At 41.0% G+C, this 25,263-nt stretch overlaps 1 protein-coding gene across 1 annotated transcript; it reads right to left on the bottom strand.

Annotated features, from left to right (window-relative positions):
• Positions 1-1,211: 1,211 nt before the first annotated feature.
• On the bottom strand, positions 1,212-24,622 carry RBM22 (RNA binding motif protein 22). Its single transcript, XM_036752035.1, has 11 exons — positions 24,449-24,622; positions 23,906-23,959; positions 18,499-18,528; positions 17,848-17,980; positions 14,692-14,792; positions 14,407-14,579; positions 6,019-6,219; positions 4,580-4,744; positions 4,284-4,372; positions 3,936-4,067; positions 1,212-2,277 (listed from the first exon to the last, which is right to left on the bottom strand). Exons 1-11 carry the CDS (start codon positions 24,500-24,502, stop codon positions 2,147-2,149), a joined length of 1,263 nt encoding a protein of 420 aa, XP_036607930.1. The 5' UTR covers positions 24,503-24,622; the 3' UTR covers positions 1,212-2,146.
• Between the last annotated feature and the right edge of the window lie 641 nt (positions 24,623-25,263).

The raw sequence follows: 25,263 nt of genomic DNA, 5'->3' as shown, positions 1-25,263 counted from the left end.
TCTATGCTTAGCTCTGCATTTAAAACAGCAGTTCTTCTCCCATTAGATGGAGACCAATTATTAAAATACATGTGATATATGTTGGGGAGACTGGGAGGAGGGGGAGGCAATGGGAATGGGACGGGATGGATAAAAGGGAGAAAGACTTACGTGTAACCTTTGCTGGTACTGAGCTATCCTAGTAAGAAGTGCCAGAACAGCAAAGTTCATCTACTGTGAGACTGAGACACCAAACATTTAGACATTGGTTCTTAAGTCTGACTGTAGCAATATAACTAGAAAAAGGGCTAGGAAGACAATTAGCTTTTGTGAGAGTGTGTGCTGCCTTTGGTTAGCATAGTTCATTATTTAACGCCAGTGGTCAAGTCCTATTGACTCTCTGACCTAAAGGCCTCTTTAGCATTGAAGGGAAGAATTTGGAGAGTATCCTGGCTAACACAGAAAGGAAATTCAACCTCCTTTACCACAAACTGCATATGTGCTTAACTCTCTCGGATGCAGCAGCAACTAGGTGTTGGATCATAGGTATGTGGGGGCTATTTCATTCAGCTCTGAGCTTCTTCTTTTGCCCTGGGCTAGGGAAAAGTCTCATCAGAAAAAAATCCAATATACCTATCTAAATGAAAACCTCACACATTTTAAAGAAATATATACCTGACTTTGGTCCTATTAATTACTTAAGAACGTATGTCTTAACAGGTACTGCTACTGAGTACTTATCCAGTAAAAATCAGGTGTTGGGTCCAGCATAGATGCAAACCTCATTTATGGGAGAAACAACAGCATCCATTCAACATACCTGAAACCCAACTGAGATTTTAACCAAAGGTTCTGGAGAGAAAAGTCCACAAGGCTTCCTTCAGACAACCCAGTTTCCAACTACTACCGTAAGATCTATTTACACTAAGGGGAAGCCAATTATTAGTAAGCAGACTTAATAACTGTTACATTGGTATATCCTGGGTTGCACCTTGAAAATGGGGAAAAGAATCCCTTCCTTACCTTCCTCACAGTGGTGTTTCATGAGGATAAAATCCGAGCAGAGTTGAAGGTGCCTTGAAAAGCAAGAAAGTGCTATATAAATGCAAAGGGTTACACTACTTCACTTCAGAGATGGGCAATTTTGGGGTCACTTCCATTAACCCAAAGACACCAGTCACCAGAGGTGGAAGAAAATACTACAGAAAATTAGAAGTAGGCTCACGACAACATTTGGAAAAACTGGCCCGTTTTAATCACTTTTTTAAAAAATTCTAAAATTTAGAACAGGTCTCATTTCTTTGACCTTTTTCACTTGACTACAATTCAGTTACATCCAAGCAACATTTCTATAATGAGAAAAGGAATAGACAGCCTCCTATGCAGCAGCAGAAAATCAGATAGAAACACATGAAGGTGCAAGTTAAATAAAGACCCTTCTGTAAGTCACAGCTCATCCATACAAGCAAAATAAAAAGTTTGTTCATTTCACAGTTAGAAAGGTTAACTAACATCTCCCTTGTGAGAGGAGGCATTAGTTTGCAATGCAGGCCCCAAAGTTTTGTGAAGAGATCAGTCACTTTGGATGCCAGAGCATATGCAGGAGCTTTCTTAAGACTGAAAAGAAGTCGGTTTTGTTTTGTTGGAAGAGGTTCCTTTAGCAAGAGGAGGATGAAAGGAAAGAAAGTATCTGGGGGTGCTTGATTTTCAAAGTTTGACCTCGGGTAACAGGGAAATAATCCTTAACGACTCTCCTTAATGACTAGCAAAAGGATCATATTAAAAATATTGTCAAATGTTTACTTTCACCCCAGGTCAAAGTCTGTCAAACCCCAAACACACAAAGGAATACAAACAATCAGAATTACAACTCTCCTTAAGGTTCCCAGAAGCTCCACACTCACCCTGACCCTCTTTTTTCCTGCATGGTTAAGAAGCAAAGGACATTGTTACATTAGCGACCACATTTGTTAATATCAGTTTATCAGGGCTCCGTTCACCTGCCCCATGCTCAGGAACTCAGTTCCAGCTCTCTGTCTGCCCCTATCTTAGCATGTTATATGCTACCATGGAAACTTAAAAAGGAAAAAAATATTTACTCCAAGATTTATTTATTACATTTCTAAAGCGCCTTTCCTCCTTGGAGCCCAACCACTGGAGCAGAACGTTAGGGACTGCTGTGCTTTCCTGCATGAGCCCCCATCCTCTGGGGATCCTGAGAAGGATAGTGGATGGGTCCTGGAGCTCGCATGAAGGGAGGTGGTGGTCCCATAGGGTGGAACATGTGTGGTCCAAAACCTGCAGATGGGAAGGAACAGATGTGTCATTTTCCAGCTCTCTTGACAAACTTTGATAATTTTCATTTCTCTCCCAGTCTAAAGTATGTAAACCAAACAAAGCCTAATGAAAAACTGACTTCCAAGCCAGCCTCCAGAGTTAAAGATGTCCATCCAATTACTTGTTCTCCCTCAGCCTTTCTCCTCCTAAGATTTTAACAGGGCTGAAGGCATCCTCTGGGTACCTAGAGTTCAAGGATTCCTGAGCAGGAGTAGTCTGCCAGGCAAGGTTTGATTAGGATTTGGGGATGATGTATTAAAATTGGTGCAAGCCTCTTTCACTAGCTGTAATTCTTGAATGGCAGACTGGAGTAAGATTGTCATTTTTTAACAAATTTTACAGAGCAATAGCCAAAGAAAGATCTGTTACACACCAATTTTCCTGATGTCTATTAAGCAGTACATTACATAATGTTAGCAAAGTCCTATTTACAGAACCTTGAATAAACCAGTTAAGCACACATTATGGCAAAATTCTTAGCTGCACTGCTGATTAATACAGGAAAGCTGAAGACAAAGAAAAAAAAATTTCAGCAGATTGACAGCAGGTTATGGAGTTCTGCAGAATAAATCGAAGGAATGTGGTGGTAAGCTGAGCTGTGTAGGTATTTGGGAAAGTAGTGGAACAAGACGACAGAAAGTGACTCAACAATATTCTGCCATAAGAACTTTCTATATCCTCCTTGTTAAGATGCCAATCACATCTAAGAAGCAATCTCTTCCTTCATACCTCTTTTAAAGCACTTGCATATTCTCTATCCTATAGTATCTTTTAGTATTCAAGTCTTATCTCACCCTCTAAGCTGCAAACATCAGGATGGTATCCCCAAAGCACCTAGTTCCATGCCCTGCATATACCAGACATTTTGTAAAGGAAGACTGAAGATTTGGTTTTAGGGAAGGGCCACTCTTGGATACCGTTGGAGTTTGTGATTTGTAAAAGTAGAGATCAATTAACTGATGACATAATTTCTATGTGTCATATTGTTTTGAAACAAAACTAGTATAAAAATCTAGACTGCCTCTAAGGAGACTGGGGCTCTACTAATCAATTAACAAGCACTCGTCAAGTGTCCACTCTGGCAAAAAGGAAACAGTCCTTGCCCTCAAGGGCAAGGGGGTAGATGCCATATGCCTAAGTTTATACAAAATAAATACAAGGTAGATTTTGGGGGGCAGGGAGAGGGGAGAGAAGAGGGGCTCAGGGAATAGCCTACAGGAGAGAATCAGGAAAAGCTTAATGTAGGGCGTGGTGCTTGAGAAGAAGGGGACACCAGTGCAAAGGAATGGAGGCAGGAGACAGAGCATTCCATCAACTTTGGCTGGATTGTAGGGTGTAAAAAACGTAGGCTGGGGCCAAGTTGTGAAGTGCTTTAAAGTCCAAACGGAGGGGCTCATATTTGGTTCTAGAGGGAATAAAGGGCCACCAGAGAATTCTAAAATCTTATGTTAGAACTGGAAGGGGCTTAGAGATCAATTAGTCCAATCCCCCTATTTTGTACAGAAAGAAATTGAGGACAGACCCAGGCAGAGCATTAGGGGTAGACCTAGGACTATAAGAAGTCCGTTATCTTCTGGGCTAGAGGCTGATAAAGAAACTTCTGAAAAGGAAGGTCTTACCTGGTGGGGGAGGAGGTGCGATCCCAGGAGGAGGGGGCAGGGCAATGTTGACCACTGCTGGAGGACCACTGGGAGGGAGATTAAAATAATTGGCAGAGGCTTCTTCTTCAGCTGCTGGAGGAGGAGGAAGAGCTAAAGAAGAGAATAACACAAGTTAGATACAATAATGTTCAGTGCAGGAAGGCCAAAGTAGGAGTATTTAACCGCTGCTTCCTCCCATTATTTCTATTCTTTGCTAATGGGAGCACTAGGAGTTGCTACCTGTCACAGGGGAAATTTATTTACTATTCAGAGTAACAAACCGGTTGTTATTAATATATTCAAGCAAGCAATGGAATAAAAACTCACCTCCAGGAAGTCCTGGGACAGGTTCCAGCTTAATTCCAGAGTCTGTGGTTCCTTCTTTTTCCTTTTCTTTACCTCTGGCTGCCTGAGATCTGAAACATACAACAAAATCAAAATCATCCTATGATGCCGAGCAAGATGACCCAAAGACACTGCCCGCTACCACTCTCTAGGCTGCCCACAAACACAAGTTGATGTTATCTTGGAATCCTAACGATCTAAGTTTGCATACAGCTCACCATACTGCAGTCTCTCAAAAAAAAAATCTGTTAAGAGACAAGCATAAACACAAAGCTCACCTTCCCCATTTCACATTAAGCCTGCGACCATTCACAATCAGCTTGTTGAAGGACTTCTCGGCAGCCATCTCTGCAGCCTGCCTCGTAGCAAACTGGATGAAAGCGCACTGCTGCCTCTGTACGACTGTTATTGTTCGGATCTCTCCAAACTGGTAAAAGTGATTTCTACATGGACAGAAAGATGGACAATCCAAATCTCCCTTAAGTTAAACACATAGCATAGTTAGACTGAAAACAGGTGAACTCTTTCACTGCTACGGAGAATAGAGCCACCTGGGGACCCCTGGGCAATCTCTCCCCCATTCCTCTTTTTTTTTTTATCCTGGCTCCTAAGAGAAAGAACAAAAGAAGAGTGCCGGCCAACTGTGCTGCTTTTACACTGGATGAAATGTCTGGACGTATAGTTTGCTTTTGACTAGAAATGAAATAAACTCAACAAGGTGGGGAGAATGTTCCTTAAGGAATATGGAAGTCCTCTTCCGCTCCTCAAGGCAAACTTCTGAGACAAAGGTCCTCCTTTTCCTTTATTACTCCCTGCCCCGTCCCCGCCAAGTCCTTGGTTATCATCCTAACCCTCTCTGCCAGTCTTATCATCTTGGAATCGTATTAGGGAAGAAGAACATTAGCTGCATTTCTTTACTTGAGGACAGAGGACAGCTCTACATGCTCATTTTCTGTCTATGGAGATCTTTGTTTCTGTGACCACACCATCCTTAGTGTTTTTCCAAAGTAGAGAAGGTACAGAAAACAGCCAGGTCCATGGTTAAATATTGTTTTTTCTCATTAAGGGAAGAATCAGAAATATTGTCTCCACTTCCTTGGGACTACCATTCCAATTTTTGTCACTATTCCTTATTTAACCAGGACCAAATCTGTGGCTCAGCAGCTAGGTGGCACAGTGGATAGAGTGCCAGGCCTAGAATCAGAAGACCTGAGTTCAAATACAGATTAGACACTTACTAGGTGTGTGAGCCTAGGCAAGTCACTTAACCCTGTTTGCCTCAGTTTCTTCATCTATAAAATGAGCTGGAGTAGGAAATGGCAAACCTCTCCAGTATTTCTACCAAGAAAACCCTAAATGGAGTCAGACATGATTAAAAACAACTGAACAACAATGATGTCCTCTGTAGCTACGGGAATTTCATGAAACTTTAATCACTAACACCTCTTTCTTCAAAGTGTCTCCATACTCATTACAATATGAAATCCATCAGGGTATTGCTTCCAAACTGCTCACTTCTCCTTAGCCCAGACACATCAAAAAGGTTCACTAGATATAACAAGGTCACCAGTAATCATATAAACCCAAAGAATAAATCTCCCAATCTGCTGCCTTACATCAATTTCCATTACCGCCACTACTGCATATTAAATTTTACTTTTCCAGTGGGGTTATGGGGTGTGCATGTCCCCTAACCAATTAAAATATACGCACATACCTGAGATCTGTCTCACTAATTGTATCTCCCAAGCCACCAACATAGAGAGTGGTAATGGTCTTATCATCGGGAGGGTCCAGGCGAGGCATCGTTGAAGCCCGTTTTAGCAGCTTATCTGCCACAGGATCATTAATACCGTAGTATCGATCTTTGATGTTCTGATCAGCAAGAGGATCATCAGGGTCTGTAGGCTTCTCATGCCTATGAATTAGGATGAAAATTAACAATGTTGACTTTAAAGCTAAAGAAGCCAAAGTTCCCTTAGGCCACATAATAAATTTACTTTAAGAGAAGTCACAAAAAATGCTTATCAAAATTGAAAACCACATCTTATTAGCTCTGTTGAACAACCTCCACCTTCTTTTATACCCTTAGTTCCCTTCCCCATTTTCATTGCCATCCAGTTCACAGGTATGGGATGGACTAGATGGCCGCTTCACAATTCAAACTACAACTCTGTATTCGTTTTCAGCCTTCTCATTAATTGCGATTTTTGAATACTCTTCCTTTAGCATCTTGAACTCCTCAATTCATGACTTCCAACTTTAAGACATCCAAGGATAATCCCACCTTATATCTCACTAGAAACTTTGCATCTCCAAGATCATGGACTCTGAAATGCCTTACTCTGGTCATAATGCCTTGCTACCTTTCCTACTTCTTTTACTACTCACCTTAACCATGACTTTCAATCCCACAGTTTTTCGGTATTCTTCCAGTCTATCAACTCTGTTCCAGCAGCTGTACTTCCCTTCCTACACAGTCAGCCACTTCAATAATATCCTCTCTTCTACTTTTCCTCCCTTGACCTTTCATTATTTCCACCCTGCTAACTGGCAACTCTGGGTAGTTTCTATCATTTTTTTCCCCTCATGACTGATCTTGAGCTGCCAAAATGCAGCTGGAGAAAAATCATAAAACTGCTGTCTGGGTCTACTATAAATATGTTAATTTCAACTGGGCTCTCAATGTTGTACGGCAATCCTTTTTATGAATGTTAACTCTTTATCACATTTCTCAAATATTTGTTCTAAAGCTCTTTTGTTACAATGACTCCAAGTATTTACTGAACACAGAGTAGGATGTATTGGTGAAATATATGGGGGATATCTCCAAGAACTGCAAAGTGAGTTCTGAATCTATTAAAATTCTTCTAAATCAGGAATCTTAACCTAAGGTCTGTGAACTTTAAAAAACAAACTTTCATAACTATATTTCAATATAATTGTTTTCCTTGGTAATGCTACGTATTTTATACATTTAAAAATATTATTCTGAGAAGAGTAAATAACAAAAAAAATTGGTTTAAGAAACCCTGCTCTAAAACTTTTTTTAATATAAGTTTTTATTGATGTTTTCTGTTTTTTATCTCAGTATAGTATCCCATGTATCCCTCTCCATCCTGCTCCCTGAGAGCCATCCCATGTGACAAGTAGTATTGTTTTTGGAGAGGAAAAAAAAGCAAGCACAGCTGATTGATACCATATGTATTGTGGAACACTTGTGGATCTCCCAGCTCCACAAAAGGTTAGGTTGTGGGTGTCTTCTCATATCTCTTCATCTGATTCCCACTTGATTTTTTATAATTTTGTTACACTTTTAATTTTTTGGTGTCATTTTCTTTCCATTTACATTGTCACAGTTATTATGTTTACCATTTTCTTGGCTCTGCTTTTTTCACTGGGCATCAGTTCAAATAGATCTTTCCATGCTTCTCTATTCATCACAGACATCATTTCATACAGTACAGTAATGTTCCATTACATTCATGTACCATTCCCCAACTGATGGACATCTACTTTGTTTCCAATTCTTAGCTACTACAAAAAGTGCTGCTATAAATATTTTGGAGTACATGGGGATTTTATTCTTATTGATGGCTTCCTTGGAATATAAACCCAGTAATGGAGTCTCTGGTTCAAAGGATACAGATATTTTAGTCACCTTTTTTTGCCTAATTCCAAATTGCTTTAGAAAATGATTGTGCTACTTCCCAGGTCTACCAATAATGTATCAATGTGCTTATGTTTCTACAATCCCTATAACATTAACTGTTGCCATTTTTGGTAATTTGCAATTATTCTGATTTGCATTTCTTTTATTATTAGTAATCTGGAGCATTTTTTCATGCAGTTGTGAATACTCTATACGTCTGCTTTCAAGAACTGTTTGTTTATATCTTTTGACTGCTAATCTATTGGGCAATGGATATTAGTTTACATGTATATGTATACACATACACATATATTAATTGTTTAAATATCTTAAATACCAAACCCTTATCAGAGAAATTTGATAGAAGGATTTTTTTCTCATTCAACCACTTCCCTTCTTATCCTAGATGCATTAAAGTTGTCTACGCAGAAGCTTTTCAGTTTCATGTAATCAAAACGATCTAATTTATCTTTTGTAATTGCTTCTCTTGTTTGGTTATCCATAACCTCTATCCATAACTGTGAGAGTTCTTCTAATTTTAAAAATAATATGATCTTTAATATTAAGGTCATGTATCCATTTAGAATATATTGTGGTATGTGGCTTAAGGTGCTGGATTAAGCCTAATTTCTGCTAGATTGCGTTTCAGTTTTCCAAGCAATTTTTATCAAATAGGAAGTTTTTCCCTAGGTAACACTTATGTTTTCCACTTTACAAAACACTAAGTTATTGAGTTCTATCATTCCTGAATCTCCTTTGTCAGCCTGTTCTATATCTCTCTATTCTTTAAAGAATACCAGATGGTTTTGATGACTGCTGTTTTATAATATAGTTTGAGGCCTAGAAGTATTATTCTCCCTTTGTCCTTACTTTTTTTGTTTCTTTTAAATGAATTTCATCATTATTTTATCAAGCTCTGTAAAGTATCCCTTTGGTAATCTGACTGGTATAGCACTAAAAATATAAGTTGATTTTGGTAGTATTGTCATTTTTACTATATTGGCAGGGCTGAGCCATGAATGCTGAATAATCTTCCAGCTATTTAGGATGTTAGCTCCTGTCACTACCATGTTACTGTCTATGCCTTCTTCTTGAAGCTTAGATATTTCTTTTATGAGTTGGGCCGCTAAGGCATTTGGAACATATAAGTTTATTACTGATACTGGTTTGTTGTCTATGGTTCCTTTCAGCAGAATACAGTTCCTTGATTGTCCCTTTTTATTCTTTTAATGTTTTTGCTCTGACAGCATGATGGCAACTTTTGATTTTTTGGATTCACTTGATGAATAGTAAATTTTTCTCCATCCCTTCAGTTTTATTTTGTGAATGTCTTTCTTTTTTAAATGTATTTCTTATAAGCCATAGGCTGTTGGGTTTTATTTTTTTATCTAATCTGTTGCTTTTTTTGTCTTATTAGATTGTTTAATCTATTCACATTTAAAGCTGTAAGAGTTAGGTTTATATTTTCTTCCATCTGTCTCTAAAATTCTTTTTCTCTAAGTTATGATTCTTTTCCCTTCTCTTCTATAAACACAGTATTATGTTTCTTAAATTATTTTATTTTAATGTTTTTAAAGGCAGCTCTGTTCCCACTGGCTCTCTTCCCCTCCCCCACCTCAATCCCCTCTTCTTGTTTGTTACTCTTCTCCCTTTTGGGTTTTATTTGTTCCTCTTCTGCTTTTATCTAGTTATTTCTTTCTCTTTTTTCTTCCTCTCAGCTAATCAAGTAAATTCTCTTTTCATCTCCTTTCCTTTAGCTAGTTGGTTCATTAGGTTGTTTTATTTTTTTTTTCCCCTTTACAAAAGGGATTTATCTCACACCTTCCATACAACCCTTCCTTCCCCCTTTCAGCAGATGGACTCATCTCATACTTTACTAAGAAAACAAAATCCATTTTCATGAGCTCTCTTTCCTGCTTTATTCTATATAATCTCAAAATCCTTGATATCGTCCCACATTCTCTCCTCTTTTACTCTAGTCCATGAAGAGTGGTATAGTGCTTAGCAAAAGCGTCTGGTACATAGGAGGTGCTTAAAAATGTTTGTTTACCGAACAACCCCTTGGTCTGGCAAGGACAACCACTCTGCTTATATCCCTGATCTCCTATCTTTTCCGTCTCATCCAGTAGTTTGCCTCTGTAATCATCCCCTCTCTTTTTCTGAATTTCTATCTTTCCTTCTCTATTAGCAGCCTGCTACTTATATGTTCATCCTTAAAATAAGGAAAAAACAAAACAAACTTTCATCTGACCTTGCCATTTTTAAACTGCTATGTTAGGTCATTCCCCTTCTCACTTCCAAACTCTTAGAAAAAAGCTGCTTATATTCAACTAAACTTTATTACCTTTCTCAATTCCTTAAAATATGTCTTCTAACCTTATCTCTCAACTGAAGATGCTTTTGCAAAGCTACTTAATTATCAAATCTTGTGGTTTCTTAAAGTTTTTATCCTTCTTGACTTCCTTTGCAGTATTTGACACTGGTGATCATTCCCCTCCTTTTGGATATTCCCTCCTCAATGATTTTTCAAGACAATGCGCTCTCTCCTGGTTCCCTCCCTATCTGTTTGGTCACTCCTCATTCTCCTGCATAGGATCATTACCCATGTCCTACCCACTATGTGTGCATGTACCCAGTGGTGCTAACCCAGGGTCTGCTCTCCCCTCTCTACTTCACTCTTGGGATCTCCCATGGGTTTAATAATTATCTTTATGTAGATGATACTGTTTTATCAGATCCAGCCCTAGCCTCTCTCCTGAGCACCTGTGCTGCATCACATTTCCAAATAGATGTTCCCCATAGACACCGCAAACTCAGAAATGTCCAAAAGTTATTATTCTACACCACCTCTTCCCCCATCTTCTTAACTTTTCTACTTCTATTGAAGGTATTATTGTCCTTCTGGTAATCCAAGTCTGCAACTTTTGGGTCATGCTTAATTCGTCCCTCTCTTTTACTCTTTGTATCAAACTGCTTAAGTCTTTTAAAGATTCATTTTTTAAAAGTACTGATATTTTTGATTTTCCATTGTCCTCCTTTCCAAACATTTGTACCTCCCCCCGGTCATTCCTTGTAATAAAGAATACAAAAGAAAAAACAATTCAGCAAAACTGACCAAAAAAACAAATAAACAAACAAATGACTATAGTGTTCCCATAGTTTTTAATATTTGTAAAGAAGGGAAGTTAATTACTAAATCTTGTTTATATTTTTATATTTGTCTCCTGTCCACTATCTTAGTTCAGGACATCATCCTTATTAATCCAATGGCCTCTTAGTCTCCCTGAAACCAACCTCTCCAATCCATTCTCATCACAGTAACCAAACCACTAAGCTCAGGTTTGACTATATCAGACCTCCGCTCAAAAATCTCTAGCACGTCTCTATTGCCTCTAGGATGAGCGTTCTAAACCTCTTTTTGTGTCACGGATCTCTCTGATAATCTGGTGAAGCCTGTAGATCCATACTCAGTATAACATTTGTTGCCAACATTGATAATTGAAGGAAATGCTAAATTTCAGTTAGCGGCTAGTAAAAATAAAGATGTAATTTTTTTCCATTCAAGTTCATTATCTCCTGAAATCTATCCATAGACAGGTCCCCCCCGCCCCCGCCCAGGCTAAGAGCCCTTGCTCTAAAATAAAAATACAAACTTTTCCTTTAAAAATTTATACCCCATCAATCTGGCTCTAATCTAGCTTTCTAAGGCTTACTGCACATTACTCTCATGCAAGTACATGATGTTTGAGCCAAACTGGTGTATTTGCTGTTTCCTACAAAAAGCACTCATCTCTTGCCATACCTTTGAAAGGCTATCCCCATTTTGGAATATATCTTTTCACCTTGGCCTTGTAGACTCCTTAGCTTCCTTCAGTTTTTAGCTTAAGGACCACTTCTCACATAAGGCCTATCCTGATCCCTCCAGCTATAGGGTCTTCCCCTCTGGAAATTACTTTGTATATATGTTGTATTTGCTTCTCTGTGTACATTATCCTCCTAGTATTATATCCTCTAAATAGAATGGAAAAGCTCCTTAACAGCAAGGGACTTTTGTTTCTGTTCTTATATTCCCTGGGTACAAAGGTGCTTAATGAATGTTTGCTGAAGGAATATTCTGTTTCTTCTTTCTCTACCCTTTATTCCTTGGTGACTTCACCTACTCCAGTGACTTTCAATATGACCTTTATGTGGGTGACACAAAAAAGAAGTGTGTGTGTGTGTGTGTGTGTGTGTGTGTGTGTGTGAACAATAAGAAATATGAGTCTGGATATATATATGTACACACACACACACACACACACACACACAGAATCCCCCACATTGAGGTGATATTGAAAGTCACTGGAGTAACTGAAATCACCAAAGAATAAGGGGTAGAGAAGGGGAAAAATACACATAAACACACACATGCACAAAATATATTTATGGATGTGTCTATGTGGATTTCCCACACAGACCACATGTGGCAGTTAGGTGGCATAATGGATAGAGTGCTGGATGTGGAATCAAGACCTGAATTTGAATCCAGCTTCAGATGCTCACTAGCTCTGTGATCCCACGGAAATCACTTAACCTCTCTTGGCCTGTTTTCTCATCTGTAACATGAAGAGGTTGGACTCATAGCTTCTAAAGTCCTTTCAGCTCTATAGTTATGATCCTGTGTCCCAAACTGAATTTATCTTCTCCCTACAACCTGTCCTCCCTAACTTCTCTATTTATATTGCTAGTACCACCATCTTACTATTTATCCTGGCTTAAAGTGTCAAAATTATTCTATACTTTTACATTTAATCATTTACAAAGACCTACTGATTTTATCTTCACAATATCACTTGTACCAGTACCCTTTCAACTCACTTACTACCTTACTGTCCTAACCATTATTTGTGCTTACATTCTATTTCCTCGGGGCAGCTAGGTGGCGCAGTCAGTAGAGCACCGGCCCCGGAGTCAGGAGGACCTGAGTTCAAATCCGGCCTCAGACACTTGTCACGTGTACTAGCCGTGTGACCTTGGGCAAGTCACTTAATCCCAGTTGCCCTGCCCCCCCCAAAAAAACCAAAAACCAAACCAAAACAAAAAACATTCTATTTCCTCTCCAAAGTAGTCGGCACACCGTTGCCCATGTAGTTTTCCTAATATGCTCCTCTAATCCTATCACTTCTTTTCTCCAAAACCTTTAGAGGCTCACTAATAGCCACTGAATAAAATACATACAACTTATTCTGGTATTCAATACGCCCTGTAATCTGGCTCCAACTTCATCTCAAAGCACTCCCCCTCACGTACTGTATATTCCAGTCAAATTGTGCCATACTGTTTCTTACTCTCTTCCTGTCATCTCCCATCTCTACACCATCCCAACATGCTTATGATGGACTTCTCTCCGCCTCTGCTGGTCTCTCTACCCTTCATGGCTTGATTCGGGTGTCCCTTGCTTCCATCAAGAACTCCTCACACCTCTGCCTGAATTATTTCTTTGCACTTACCCTACTTCTCTCTTTTCTTCTCCTTTTTAAAAAAATAGTATTTTTTTCAATTGTATGTAAAGATAGTTTTCAACATTCATTGTTTATAAAATTCTGAGTTCCAAATTTTTCTGCCTCCCCTTCACCTAAGATGTCAAGTAATCTAATATAGGTTAAACGTGTGCAATCTGCATACTTCTCTCTTGTATCAGTTATTTGTGCCCAAGTTTTAATGTCTGATTAGACTTTAGGTTTTCCATATAGTGGATACTTAATAAATATTTGCTGAATTGAATTTCTGTTCATCACATGAAGTAATCTTGCTACCTTCACCACTCAAATGGTAAGAAGTAAGAAGGAAACACTATCAAGTCTATCCAGGGTAATTAGGGGGAGGAAGTACATGATAGACAGTACGGTGCCTTGCACTTCTGAGCTGACCTGTTATTTCATTGGCATAGGTGGTTTAGGGGATATACTGCTAGACTTGGGAAGACTCAAATTCCAGACTTGCTTCATCCACTTAGTAGCTGTGTGACCCTGGGAAAGTCACAACCTCTCTGCACCTCAAGTTTCCTCATCTGTAAAATGGGGATGATAATGGCATCAACACCTCAGTGTTGTTGTGAGGAGCAAAAGATATAACAGGCATACAGCGCTCTGTAAAACTTATAGCTAGCTATCAACATAAGGAGCTTCTAGTGAGGAAACGCCTCTACCAACAGCAAACCCGCAACTGTTCAGCATCCTACAGTCTTACCGTTGCACAGAGCACTGAGAATTTAAATGAGTCACATGGCCCTCACGTGTAAGAGATGAGGCCTGAACCTAGGCTTTCCTGACTCTGTCCACTGTCTCTAACGAATGCCTTACACGTAACAGAAGCTTATTAAATAAATTAACATACGTTACTGCTTCTCAGTTGGATGAACATCCCCCTCCTCAACCCGCCCCCAGCAATCCCTGAGTGAGGTTCCTCTCCTACCTGTATGGACACTCCTCTCCTCTTTTACATTCTCCTTTCACCCAGAAGGAACAAATGTGAGGACGATTCCGCTTGTAGTAAGGGGTTGTCCGAGCCAATTTGAGCAGCATGTCACTGGTAGCTGTGGCCTTCCCAAGAACACCAACTGGCCGAGTTCCGTCAGAGTTAGAAATCTACGAGAGGCCAAAGGCAAGAGAGATCACAGTGACAACAGAGATGTCTGGAGACAGTTCCCAAATCCCATTTCACATCACTTTCATTCAGGAAGTCACAACATTCCCATACCTCTCGTTCAACATTCTGGGTGTAGTATTCTTTGTTCACATCAGACTTAGGCATGTCATCCTTAAAGGACAGCCCTGCATCACGGACCTGGATAGGTAAGCCTGAAATCAAAGAAGGGAGTTGAGAGAGAAGTTCAGCAAGATCCAAAAGTCTAAATAACAAGTTGCATCTACTGAATATGCACTAAGACTTACGACAGCGACTACTTTTTCAGATATTTAAGGCACTGTAAAGGATTGTTCAAACTCCTATATTGCTCTTGTCACTTATAAAATACTGCTAGAAAGAAATAAATTATTTTTGTGGTCATGGTAAGGAAGTCTTTTAGTCAAAAAGAATTTTTATTATAAGGTTATATAAGATTATGTTATGTTGGATTTTGACCTAGAACCTAGTAATGTGTACTATTTTTTACAAGATTATAGAATATCAGGGCTGGAAGGGTCCTCAGAAGTCATTTGGTGCATTTTTCACCTAAAGTAAGAACCACTTCCACAATATTCCTGATACGTGGTCACTCAGCCTCTGCTTGAACACTTCCAGTTAGAGCTTCATAATATTCTATGGCAGCCATTTCATTTTTGGATTGTTGGAACTGAAAACTGCCTCCCTACAACTTCTACTTGCTAGTTCTGACCTCTGAGACCAAGCAAAAGAAATCTAATTATTCTTTCATGTGACAATACTTCAATCGCTTGACTCTAAAAACCAAGTTAGACTAAACCAAACTTAGAAAGAACTGCTTTTAATTCAAAGCATATGCTTTGAAAAGCACAAAAGCCTCCAACTACTCTGTAGTACTTGCACCAAAGAAAAGAGATGTATTTGCTCCAACAATTTTGCTTATAGGCCCCAAATTTAAATGTACAATGCTGGGGTTAGCTTCACTTTCAAACAATTAATATAAATGGCTAACTTTAATTTGTAGAATTTTGGATACAAAAATTATAATAATATTTAGCAAACAAACTTACAGGTAAGCTTCCTTTATCCAGCACAGGATCTATAGATGTCTATTCTCTTTATTACATGACATGAAAACCTCTTTGGGTCCTACTCTCACCACTACTAGAATACTATCTTCCCTATGTTCAGTTGAATAAGGATCAGGGACGACTCTAAGTATCATTTGAACACAGGCAATAAATATATAGATAATTCTTAAGAATTAAAAAAAATTTTGAACATAAAACATAAAAGTGAACATTTCCAAATAAAAAGCAGAACAGAAAAAGTATGAAATCACATACTTATATACAGCTTAAATAAACATGGAAGCACTTCAGGATACTTTTAAAGCTGTCCTGTTTATTGATATATACAGATGATTTTTCTTTTCCCTTTCTTTTGGAGACTGGGTCTCCTTATCTCATCCAAGTTAGAGGCTGCAGTGCCCACTCATGGGTTTGATCCCACTGCTGACTGACATGGGAGCTTTGACCGACTGTTTCAGATGTGGGCCAGTTCATCCCTCCTTAGGCAGCCTGGCATCCTTCTTACCCCCACTCCTGGGGGGATTCACCATACCGGTGCCAAACTTACACGACTGATACGCATGGACTGGATGCACTGGATACACGATTGGTTTTAGACCTACTGTGCCTCAGAACTCCTGAGCTCAAGCAATCCACCAGCCTCATATTCCTGGTAGCAGGGATTTTAGATGTGTGCTGCTAATACAGATAATTCTTAACAATCAAGGAATTACAAGGGCACGAGACCTTTCTCCCCTGGCTCCATTTCCCAAAATACTACAGGCACAAGCTTGATGCATAGTGCAGGCTCTTGAAATTCTTCTCTCCCCATTCAGCTAAAATCTATTACTGTGGCATTTTCATTAACAACCACAATCCTGACTAGAGTCCCATACTGATTGTTTTTCGTTGTTTCATTTCAACTAACTTTCCTATATATCTCCAGGCTCTTCCAAAAAGCCAACAATTAAAATTTTCTGCCTTGAGAAAGCTTACGTTCTAGTTAAAAGATACCATATATACACAAATACATGGTATTCTGATTAGGGATGGGGGCTAATAATTAGGGGCTATCAAAGAAGAGTCAATGGAGGAAAGTTTCACCTGGGCTGAACTCTGAAGGAATTTGAAGGACTGCATTCCTGACATGGTAGATGGCTTATGTGAATAAAGAGAGGTGGAAGGATGGAATGTTAAGTTCAAAGTTTGGCCAGAATGAAGTATGAGAAGAGGAATGATGTGCTACAAAGCTGGAAAGGTAGGTCTTTGGATAATTGAGAGTGGATCATAATAGACAAAAGTACTGGATCTCCCCAGAATCAGATCTCTCAGAAGTTGCTGGCCTGAGGCATGGACAGAGGCATTCATTCTGAGTGTTACAGCTCTCCTCTACTCCCTAAAATGCCGACACTCAAACTGTTTCCAAAACTCTCACTGGTATTATCAAAAGCATTGCCCTTTCTTAGCATCTGTAGGTCTTCTTAGTCCTCTGACAAGTTATTTTTCTTCATTTATTCATTACAAAAATTCCTAGCCAGTAGAGGCAAGATAAGACACGCACATAAATAATAAAAAGATGCAGCAAGAGAGGTACAAGAATTCAGGGGTAGGAGAGATTACTAGCTGAGGAGAGCAGGGAAAGCTCAACTAAAACTAGAACATCTAAAGTGGCTGTTTTTGAAATTCACACAACCTCAGTGGGAATGTGACAGCATCAAGTTCATTTTAAAGAAATTTTAATACACAATCATAAGAATTCAGTTGAAATGAGGCAAATTAAAAAAATTTAGACATGGTCTGGGTTGTGGTTGTATGTGAAAAATCCCATAGTAACTGCTATGAGAACAATTCCTAGGTGACTCACTTCACCTGCCACTCCATCTGGTGGAAATTCATCTACAAGGGTGCACATCTGAGAAGTCTGGACTAGGACTATCCTTGAGTCACAACTAATTACCTCCAGGGCTCTCACTAAGGGCCAAGTGAGATCTACAGTGGGTCCAGAATGTCCCTGGAAGAAACTGTACCTTCAGGCATCAATCAGATGAAACCACTCTCCAGAATGGTCCTGGAACTGAACCCCAAGGTTAGATTAGAACCAGAGATGGGGTCAGAATTGGTGAAGGATATGGGAGACCACTTTCTAGGGCACTTGTTGGTTCATCTGACAACACAAACTCACCATATTCTAGGTCCAAAAGGCAGGTCTGACATACATTTTTTAGCTTGCTGCAGGTTTGGCACACTTCAGTCTTCTTAAAACGCATGCGAACACCGGGGCACCAGCGGAACACTGTGAACGGCCTGGCACAAATCTGGAGCACAAAGCCAGAGACCTTTACTGGCCCAGTCCCAGGCCGACTAGTACAACTACCTAATCACAGGCAAGGCCTTCTCCTTTGGAACAATTATTGAACCAAGAGGGTTGGGCTGGTGTTTAATGTTTCAATAATCTTGCTTTATAATGCTGGAAAACTTAAGGAAACCACCACTGATTTTTAAAAAATCTTTTTATCTATAAGGAAAAATAACATAAATTCCAATTTAACTATCCCAACAGGCATGATCAATTCTGGAGGATATATCTAAGAAGAAACAAGTCCAAATTCTAGTTGCCTTTTTGTACACAAGACGAATCAATTTTTGCCCTTAGACTAACCAGTTAGGCTTCCCTTGGTTTCACTCAACACCATTAGAAGATAATCTATAGAAAAAGAGGATACAAATGACATAGGAAAGCTTTGCAGAAATAACTTCTATTTTTCTGTCTATTATCTTTAAAGGCAACTTTATTAGAAAATAGGAAAGAGTTCTCCAATGCAGATAAACTTACTTTGCATTCTTTTCCATACTTTTCTTTGGTCTGAAATAAAAGAAAACTGTAGTTATTAGGAAGAACACAACCCAGCAAATGTGTCTAGGATCCCTGGCTCTCTGAAGACAAAAAAAGAGGGATAATTTATCTTTGAATTATTCAGGAATCCTACCTAATCCTAAGCAAGCCATAGGAAGTTAAGGACTTAACTTCAAGTAACAGAGGGCTACTTACTGCTACCATCGCAACAAAACTTCACTTTTTGGCTCCAATTTTCCCCAGGTGTATTCACTATTTAGTCCCGTGTAATATGGCTTCTCTCCCTAATATTGTATAGAAACAGCTCTCTCAAAGGTCAACCATGTCATCTTTGTTACCAATCCATAGTACTTTTTTCAGTCCTCGCATTTTAAACGACTTATCCTTTATGATGGTTTGTCTCTTTCCCCTGGTTTCCTAGGTATTTCTACTCTTGTTTCTTCTCTCTGACCATTCTTTATCTCCTAAAATAGTTCTTCTCCCCCTCCTCCCACATCCAACTGTTTTGAGTTCCTTTCTCTCTATACGCTACATTTTGTTTATTTAAGGCACTCTCCTGATTTCCACTCTAAGTGGATGACTAAATAACAAATCAATCTCTGACAATTCTTCCCATACTATATATCTAACTGCCTACTGAACCACTCTAACTTGATGTCCTTCCCCTTGTCACCTTAAATTCAGTATCATCTAAAGAAGAACTCAAATCTTTTGCCTAAAAACTGTTCCATCTGATGTCCCTATTCCTGTCAATGGTAACATCATCCTTCCATTTTCCTGTACTCATAATTTTGCTGTTGTATCTTTCTCCTCCTTTTCCCTCATCCCACACATCCAATTAGCTGTCAAGCCCTGTCAAATGCATCCCTACGCTACCTCTCCCACAGTCATACACTCCCCTGTTATTCCCACTGCTAGTCCAACTGTAGTCCCCCACTACTTTTTAGCTCCGCCAAAAGGCAAGGAGGGAAGGGAAGGTTCCAGTTTCTAATCCTATATGGTCCAGTACCTCCCTGCTCCCAGTCAGTCAATTAAAGAACCAACAAGCATGCATTAAGCTATGTGCCAAACACTCTATGATGTGGTTAAAAACTCTGCCAGCCATTTCCTGTACAAAAATAACAATGATAGAAACATGTTGACAACAACTCACGCTGCACAGCACTTCAAGATTTGTATAGCACCTTCCTCACAACAATCCTGTGAGGTGAGGAATTGAAATCTTTGCTCAGTGTCATAAGGAGACCAAGCATGAATTTATGGATAGTTCAAAGCAAATCAATTAAACACCAAAGGAAAGTCAACTAAAAGCACTTGCTCTGTATTATCGATCAGTTTACACAATCAAAACAGCTTACATATTTATGTGCATACATAGGCATCTACAGTTGCTAATGTATTAAATCACTTTACACACACAGATGGCAAGGGACTCACAACATTCAGAAGCATCCTGATATATCAGAAACAGTACCACACTCTACCATACTGATCCTTTTATCACTTACTAATACTACTACTTACACTTGAAGGCTTACAGAATGCTATTATCCTGTGAAGCAGGTATCATTGTGTCCACTTTACAGATAAGGAAACTAACACTTAGAAAGGTTCAGGGATCCAATCCATAATGACACAGCTACTAAGTGATGGGCAAGATGTGAACTCGGGCCTCTCAGCACTAAGCTGAATGCGTTACTGCACCATGCTGCTTCTACCAGCTGAGCTGTACGGATCTAAGTCACTTTGTGACTCCCGAGTTTCTTCAGTGGTAAAATGATAACTGCTCAGCCTATCTTATAGAGTCGTTGTCACGATCAAGTCCAACAATTCCATATATACTTATTACATCCCTCCTAGATACATGACATTGTGCTAGGCTCTGGAGAAATGGAAATGAAATAAGATAGCCCCTGCCCTCAAGAAGCTTACAAGAGACAGCTAGGTAGCTCAGTGGAGAGCGTGCTGGACCTGGAGTCAGAAGACCTGTGTTCAAATCTGTCCTCAGACATCACTAGCTGGGTGACCCTGAGCAAGTCGCTTAACTGCTGCCCACCTTGGTTTCCTCATCTGTAAAATAGAGATAGTAACAGCTCCGACCACCTGGGGTGGCTGCGAGGATTGAATGAGATAATAATTTAGCTATGATCATTACAACCTAACGAGAGAATAAGACAGACATGCAAAAGTCAGTAACATGAATTAGAATGCACAAGGTCCAAAAAAGGGACATGAGAGATTCAAGAGGAGAGAGGATAAAGAAGGGACCAATAAGCTGGACTTTGAAGGAAGGGGTGAGTTTCAAGAGGTAGAGAGGGCAAGTAAAGAAGAAATAGGAGAACAGCTAGTACAGCTGGAATATAGAGGAGATTACTGGGATTAAGTGTGAAATGAGACAGCCTGCTTGTGGAGGCCTTGAATGCCAGGCTAAGGATTTGGGCCTTTGTAGATTCTTTGCTTATGAGAGCTGAAAGGGATCTTTAAAGATCTTGTACAATCCCTTTCTTTAAATACAGAGAAGAACCTGAGTCTGCAAAGTTACCTGCCTAAGGTAACACAGCTACTGTATCCCAAAGTTTGGATTTAAACCCAGATCTGACTCTTTGAGTTCAATGTGCTTTCCAGTGCACCATATTATTAGTGTAAAGTCACTGAAGTTGTCTGGATGGGGACTGATGTGATTAGACTTATGCATTAGGAAAATGGATTGGAAAAAGTAAAGACAAGAGGCTGGGAGACCAGTTAAAAGGTCACTACACTAGGCCAGGTAATAAGGGCATGAACTAATGTGGTAGCAACTACAGTAGAAAGGAGGGGGAGAAATATGAGAGAGTACAGAAGCAGGACTGAGGACACAGCAACTAAATGGGGGTGGTGGTAGTATGAGGAAGGAGTTAAAAAAAGGACTGAAAAGTTTCAAGCCTGAGTGATTAGAAGAATGATGTGGGAAGACAAAGGAGGTGCTCAGGTTTAGGGGGAGGAGAGCGGGCAAGAAAGATGATATGGACATACTGAGTGTACAACGTCCAGTGGCAACATTCAACAAGCCCCTAGAAAGGTAGAACCAAAGGACAGATGTCAGGACCAGAGATTTAGGATCATGGAATCTCACCATACCTTAGTGATCTCTCCATAACAGTTCTGACAACTCATCCAGCCTCTGTGTAATGTTCAGTCAGAACAAACTCACTATCTTCTGAGGCAGCCCCTTCCACTTTTGGACATTGTTAAAACTCGAAACTGCCATATACTGGTTGTAGTTCTCTTCTGAGGCTAAGAGAACAAGTCTTTTTAATCATTTAGTTGCTCTGTGTAAGCACTGACTCCAGCATTCACCAGATGTGACTTGGACAAGTCACTGTACTTCTCTGAGGCTATGAAAATAGGGAGAGTTTCACCTCTCCAGCTGCCTTTAGAGAGCAGAACTGGATGTCCAGCAGACATCCTAAACTCAACATGTTCAAAACGGAAGTCATTATCATTCCCCAAAAAACCTCTCCATCAACTTTCTCAAGGATTATCATGGTCACCACCAACCTTCTAGGCCCCCAGGCTTGCAACCCAGGAGTCAGTCACAATCTCTCACCACCCCTCAATCCAAACCTTTAGCAAAGTCTGTCAATTTCACCCTTGCAATATCTCTCCAATACGCCCCCTTCTCTCTTCTGACACTGCCACCGCCCTGGTGCAGGACCCCATCACTTCACACTTAGAATGCTGCAGTAGCTGCTGGTGGGTCTGCTTGCCTCCAGTCTCTCTCCACTCTGGTTCATCCTCCATTTGGCTGCCAGTGATTTTCCTAAAGCACCAGTCCAACTATATCACACACTCCTGACCCCCTACTTAATAAACTCCAACGGCTCCTTATCATCTCCAGGATCAACTATAACCTAGACTCCCCCCACCCCCTTTTCTACTCTTACACCTTATACCCCCTCCTTCACTGTAACAGTCTGTGATCCAGTGACACTGGCCTCCTGGCTGTTCCCTGAACAAGACACTCATCTCCTGACTCTGGGCATTTGCACTGGCTGTCCTTTGTGCCTAGAATGCTCTCCGCATTTCTGCCTCTTGCCTTCCTTGGTTGGCTTCCTTCAAGTCCCACCTTCTACAGGAGGCCTTTCCTAATCCCTCTTAATTCTAGTATCTTCTTTCTGTAGATTAACTCCTATTTATTCTGTGTATAGCTTGTTTGTACATAATTTGCACGTTATCTCACCCATTAAACTGTGAGGTCCTAGAGGGTACCCTCTGCCTTTCTTGGTATTCACAGTGCTGGGCATATAGCAGGTGCCTAATAAATGCTTAATGACTATGTTGTGAGATGCAGGTAAGTAAAGAGCCTGCTTCTGAGTAGAGATAAGCTGGGTTTAAGTTCAGTCTTTGACAATATTGGCTGTTTGACCCTGGGTAACTCATTTAACTTAACCTCTCAGTGCCTAGGGTCAGTGGAATCAAACCCAAAGAGAAAGGCATTCCTGCCAGGCCCTGTACTGTCTTAGATAACCATGAATTAATATTATCTACATTGTACTGTATTTAATAAATTTTTTCTTAAACATTTCCCACTGCAATCTGTTGGGGCAGTAAGCTGCCTGAAGGCCTTGAGTTTGATACCTCTGCCTTAGGCAACTAAGTCCTAGGCTGCAGAAGAAATATCCATTTGCATTAGTAGAGGGACTTTTCTCATCAGAAGTTTCCTATAACAATGAAACCACCGATCTGTTCTCAAATAAAAATGGGGAGGTTACTTGCCATACCTACTTACCAGATGGTGATTGAGAGGACAATTTTACAAACTTTAAAAGGCTACGTAAAGTGAAATATCATTACGTAGCAACCAAAACCCAGTTTACTAACACCAAAAATTTCCTACTCTACCAAGAATGTCCTCCTCCTTCCACCAACTCAAACCCTAGTCCTGTGCCTCCTCTGGGTTTTGATCAAGTGACCACCTCCTCTACGAAACTACCCCCAACTATCATGACCAACAGCCCTAATAGTGCTCATTTTTCATCCCAACATTTGGCTGTAATCTATGGAGAGGTAACTTCTTCAGCTGAGCGTTGAGAATGCCAAAGATGAGTGCAAGACAACATTCACAGACTAACTTCAAATTATAAAGTGCTAGATGTGGGCTGTAGAGGGTAGTGGGAAGAGCTGGACCTGATCTCCACACTAGCACTTGCTTCATATGGCCTGAGTGAGAAAAAGGTTTTCTAGCCCTAAAAGTAGGAAAGAGATCGGAGCTCCGATGCAAACTGTAAGGGGGTCATGCGATCATATCACCTTCCGGAGGGGAGCCTGGTAAGCCGAATGATAAAGACACTCAGATGCCTGTTAACATGCAGGGAAAACCTCGAGCTCTCGGTCACTTGTCACTTACCATCCGGATGTAGGGGTTTTCTCCAAGGCACGTCTGACACAGAATAGGGAAGTCCTGGGCAAAGGCAAAACACAGAAAGCCGGGTCAAGCCGTGCCCTTCCTTCGCTCGCCCGGTCGCCGCGTCCTCATTCATTCTCTGCCGAGTGCGAGCCCGGGCGGGGGGGGGGGGGGGGAGCGCCCCGCGCACATGCCCGGGCGGGCGCTCGAGCCTCAGTTTCCCCATGCAGGGCTCGGGCTCCACCAACCTGGGGTCAGCGCCCCTTGGCCGGGAGGAAGTGGGAGGAGCGGAGAGAGGAGCGCACGGAGAGCTCGGCGGCCCCTACCCTGCCTGGGGCTTCCGAGGCCGCGGCTCCGGCTCCGGCGGTCCCCACGAGCTCCTCGGGTCGGGGCCTCCTTACCTCCCTCCTTCTCCCGGGCCAGAGGCGCCTCGGCCTCGCCCCCATCCAACTCCAGCTTCCAGCCCCAGCGGGCGGACTGCCGTCGTCTCGCTCCCCTCCACGCCCCGCGACTCCCGGGGCTCGGATCCCAAGGCGGGCCACTTACCGCATCCTCCCAGTTCTGCCTGTTGTAAGTGTTGGAGCCCAAAGACGTCGCCATCTTGGAAGTGGCGGCAGCCACGGCGCCGCCGGCGGAAGTAGGAGCCGCGGCGCCGGCCCCTGGGGCGGGGCCGCGACGATCCCAGCAGCCTCAGCGGCGAGCAAGGACGCTCTGGTTTCCTTCCGGCCATAGAGATGCCTTCTTACATACCCACTCCTTCCGCCCAGCATCCTGGAGTGTTGCTTTGGCAACCTGTTTCCTAGGATACAGGGCTTAGGATGGGGAGAAGAGCATCTTTTGCATCCTCTCAAGCCTAAGTCCAGGAAGATGGAACAGGACAGAGATCCTGTACCGTGATGCAGATTTGACTAAACTAAACCCCAGGGAAGGACCATGGGACAAATTGTGGGGGTCAGGGCATTGTCAACAACCACTCTGGGCAGTTGGCCCAAAGTTGACCAGCACCACCTGTAACAAGAGCCTCCTTTCTGGTGTTATAGCCTTAGTCCCCACCAGCCAACCTAAAATCAAACTCTAGGCACCTTGTTCCAGTATTTTCCAACGTCCCATATTCTCAAACACCCTGAAGAGTTGGAAGAGGGCACATCTAGGCCCAGACCTACCTGAGGCAGCATTTTTCTCTATGTCCCATAAAGAGAATAATTTGATTTCGGTTCAAGTATTTACTAAGTCTCTAGTACGTGCTAAGAACTGTACTAACTGGGACAGTCTCTACTCTCAAGGAGTTTATATTCGTTTTATTACTGTTATTGTTCAGTCACTCTGTGACCCCATTTTAGGCTTTTCTTGGCAAAGATACT

Source organism: Trichosurus vulpecula, chromosome 3, assembly GCF_011100635.1.
Source record: "Trichosurus vulpecula isolate mTriVul1 chromosome 3, mTriVul1.pri, whole genome shotgun sequence".
Lineage (NCBI taxonomy): Eukaryota > Metazoa > Chordata > Mammalia > Diprotodontia > Phalangeridae > Trichosurus > Trichosurus vulpecula.
The sequence above is the reverse complement of the archived record's forward strand: the minus strand, read 5'-3'. Positions and strand labels throughout refer to the sequence as shown.

Excerpts from the sequence above, each read along its gene's own strand:
- RBM22 (XM_036752035.1), bottom strand. The coding sequence starts at position 24,502 with ATGGCGACGTCTTTGGGCTCCAACACTTACAACAGGCAGAACTGGGAG. Across the intron at positions 4,745-6,018 it reads ATTAGTGAGACAGATCTCAG|AAATCACTTTTACCAGTTTG; the intron begins GTATGTGCGTAT and ends CTGTCCATGTAG. Across the intron at positions 4,373-4,579 it reads CTTAATGTGAAATGGGGAAG|ATCTCAGGCAGCCAGAGGTA; the intron begins GTGAGCTTTGTG and ends TGTATGTTTCAG.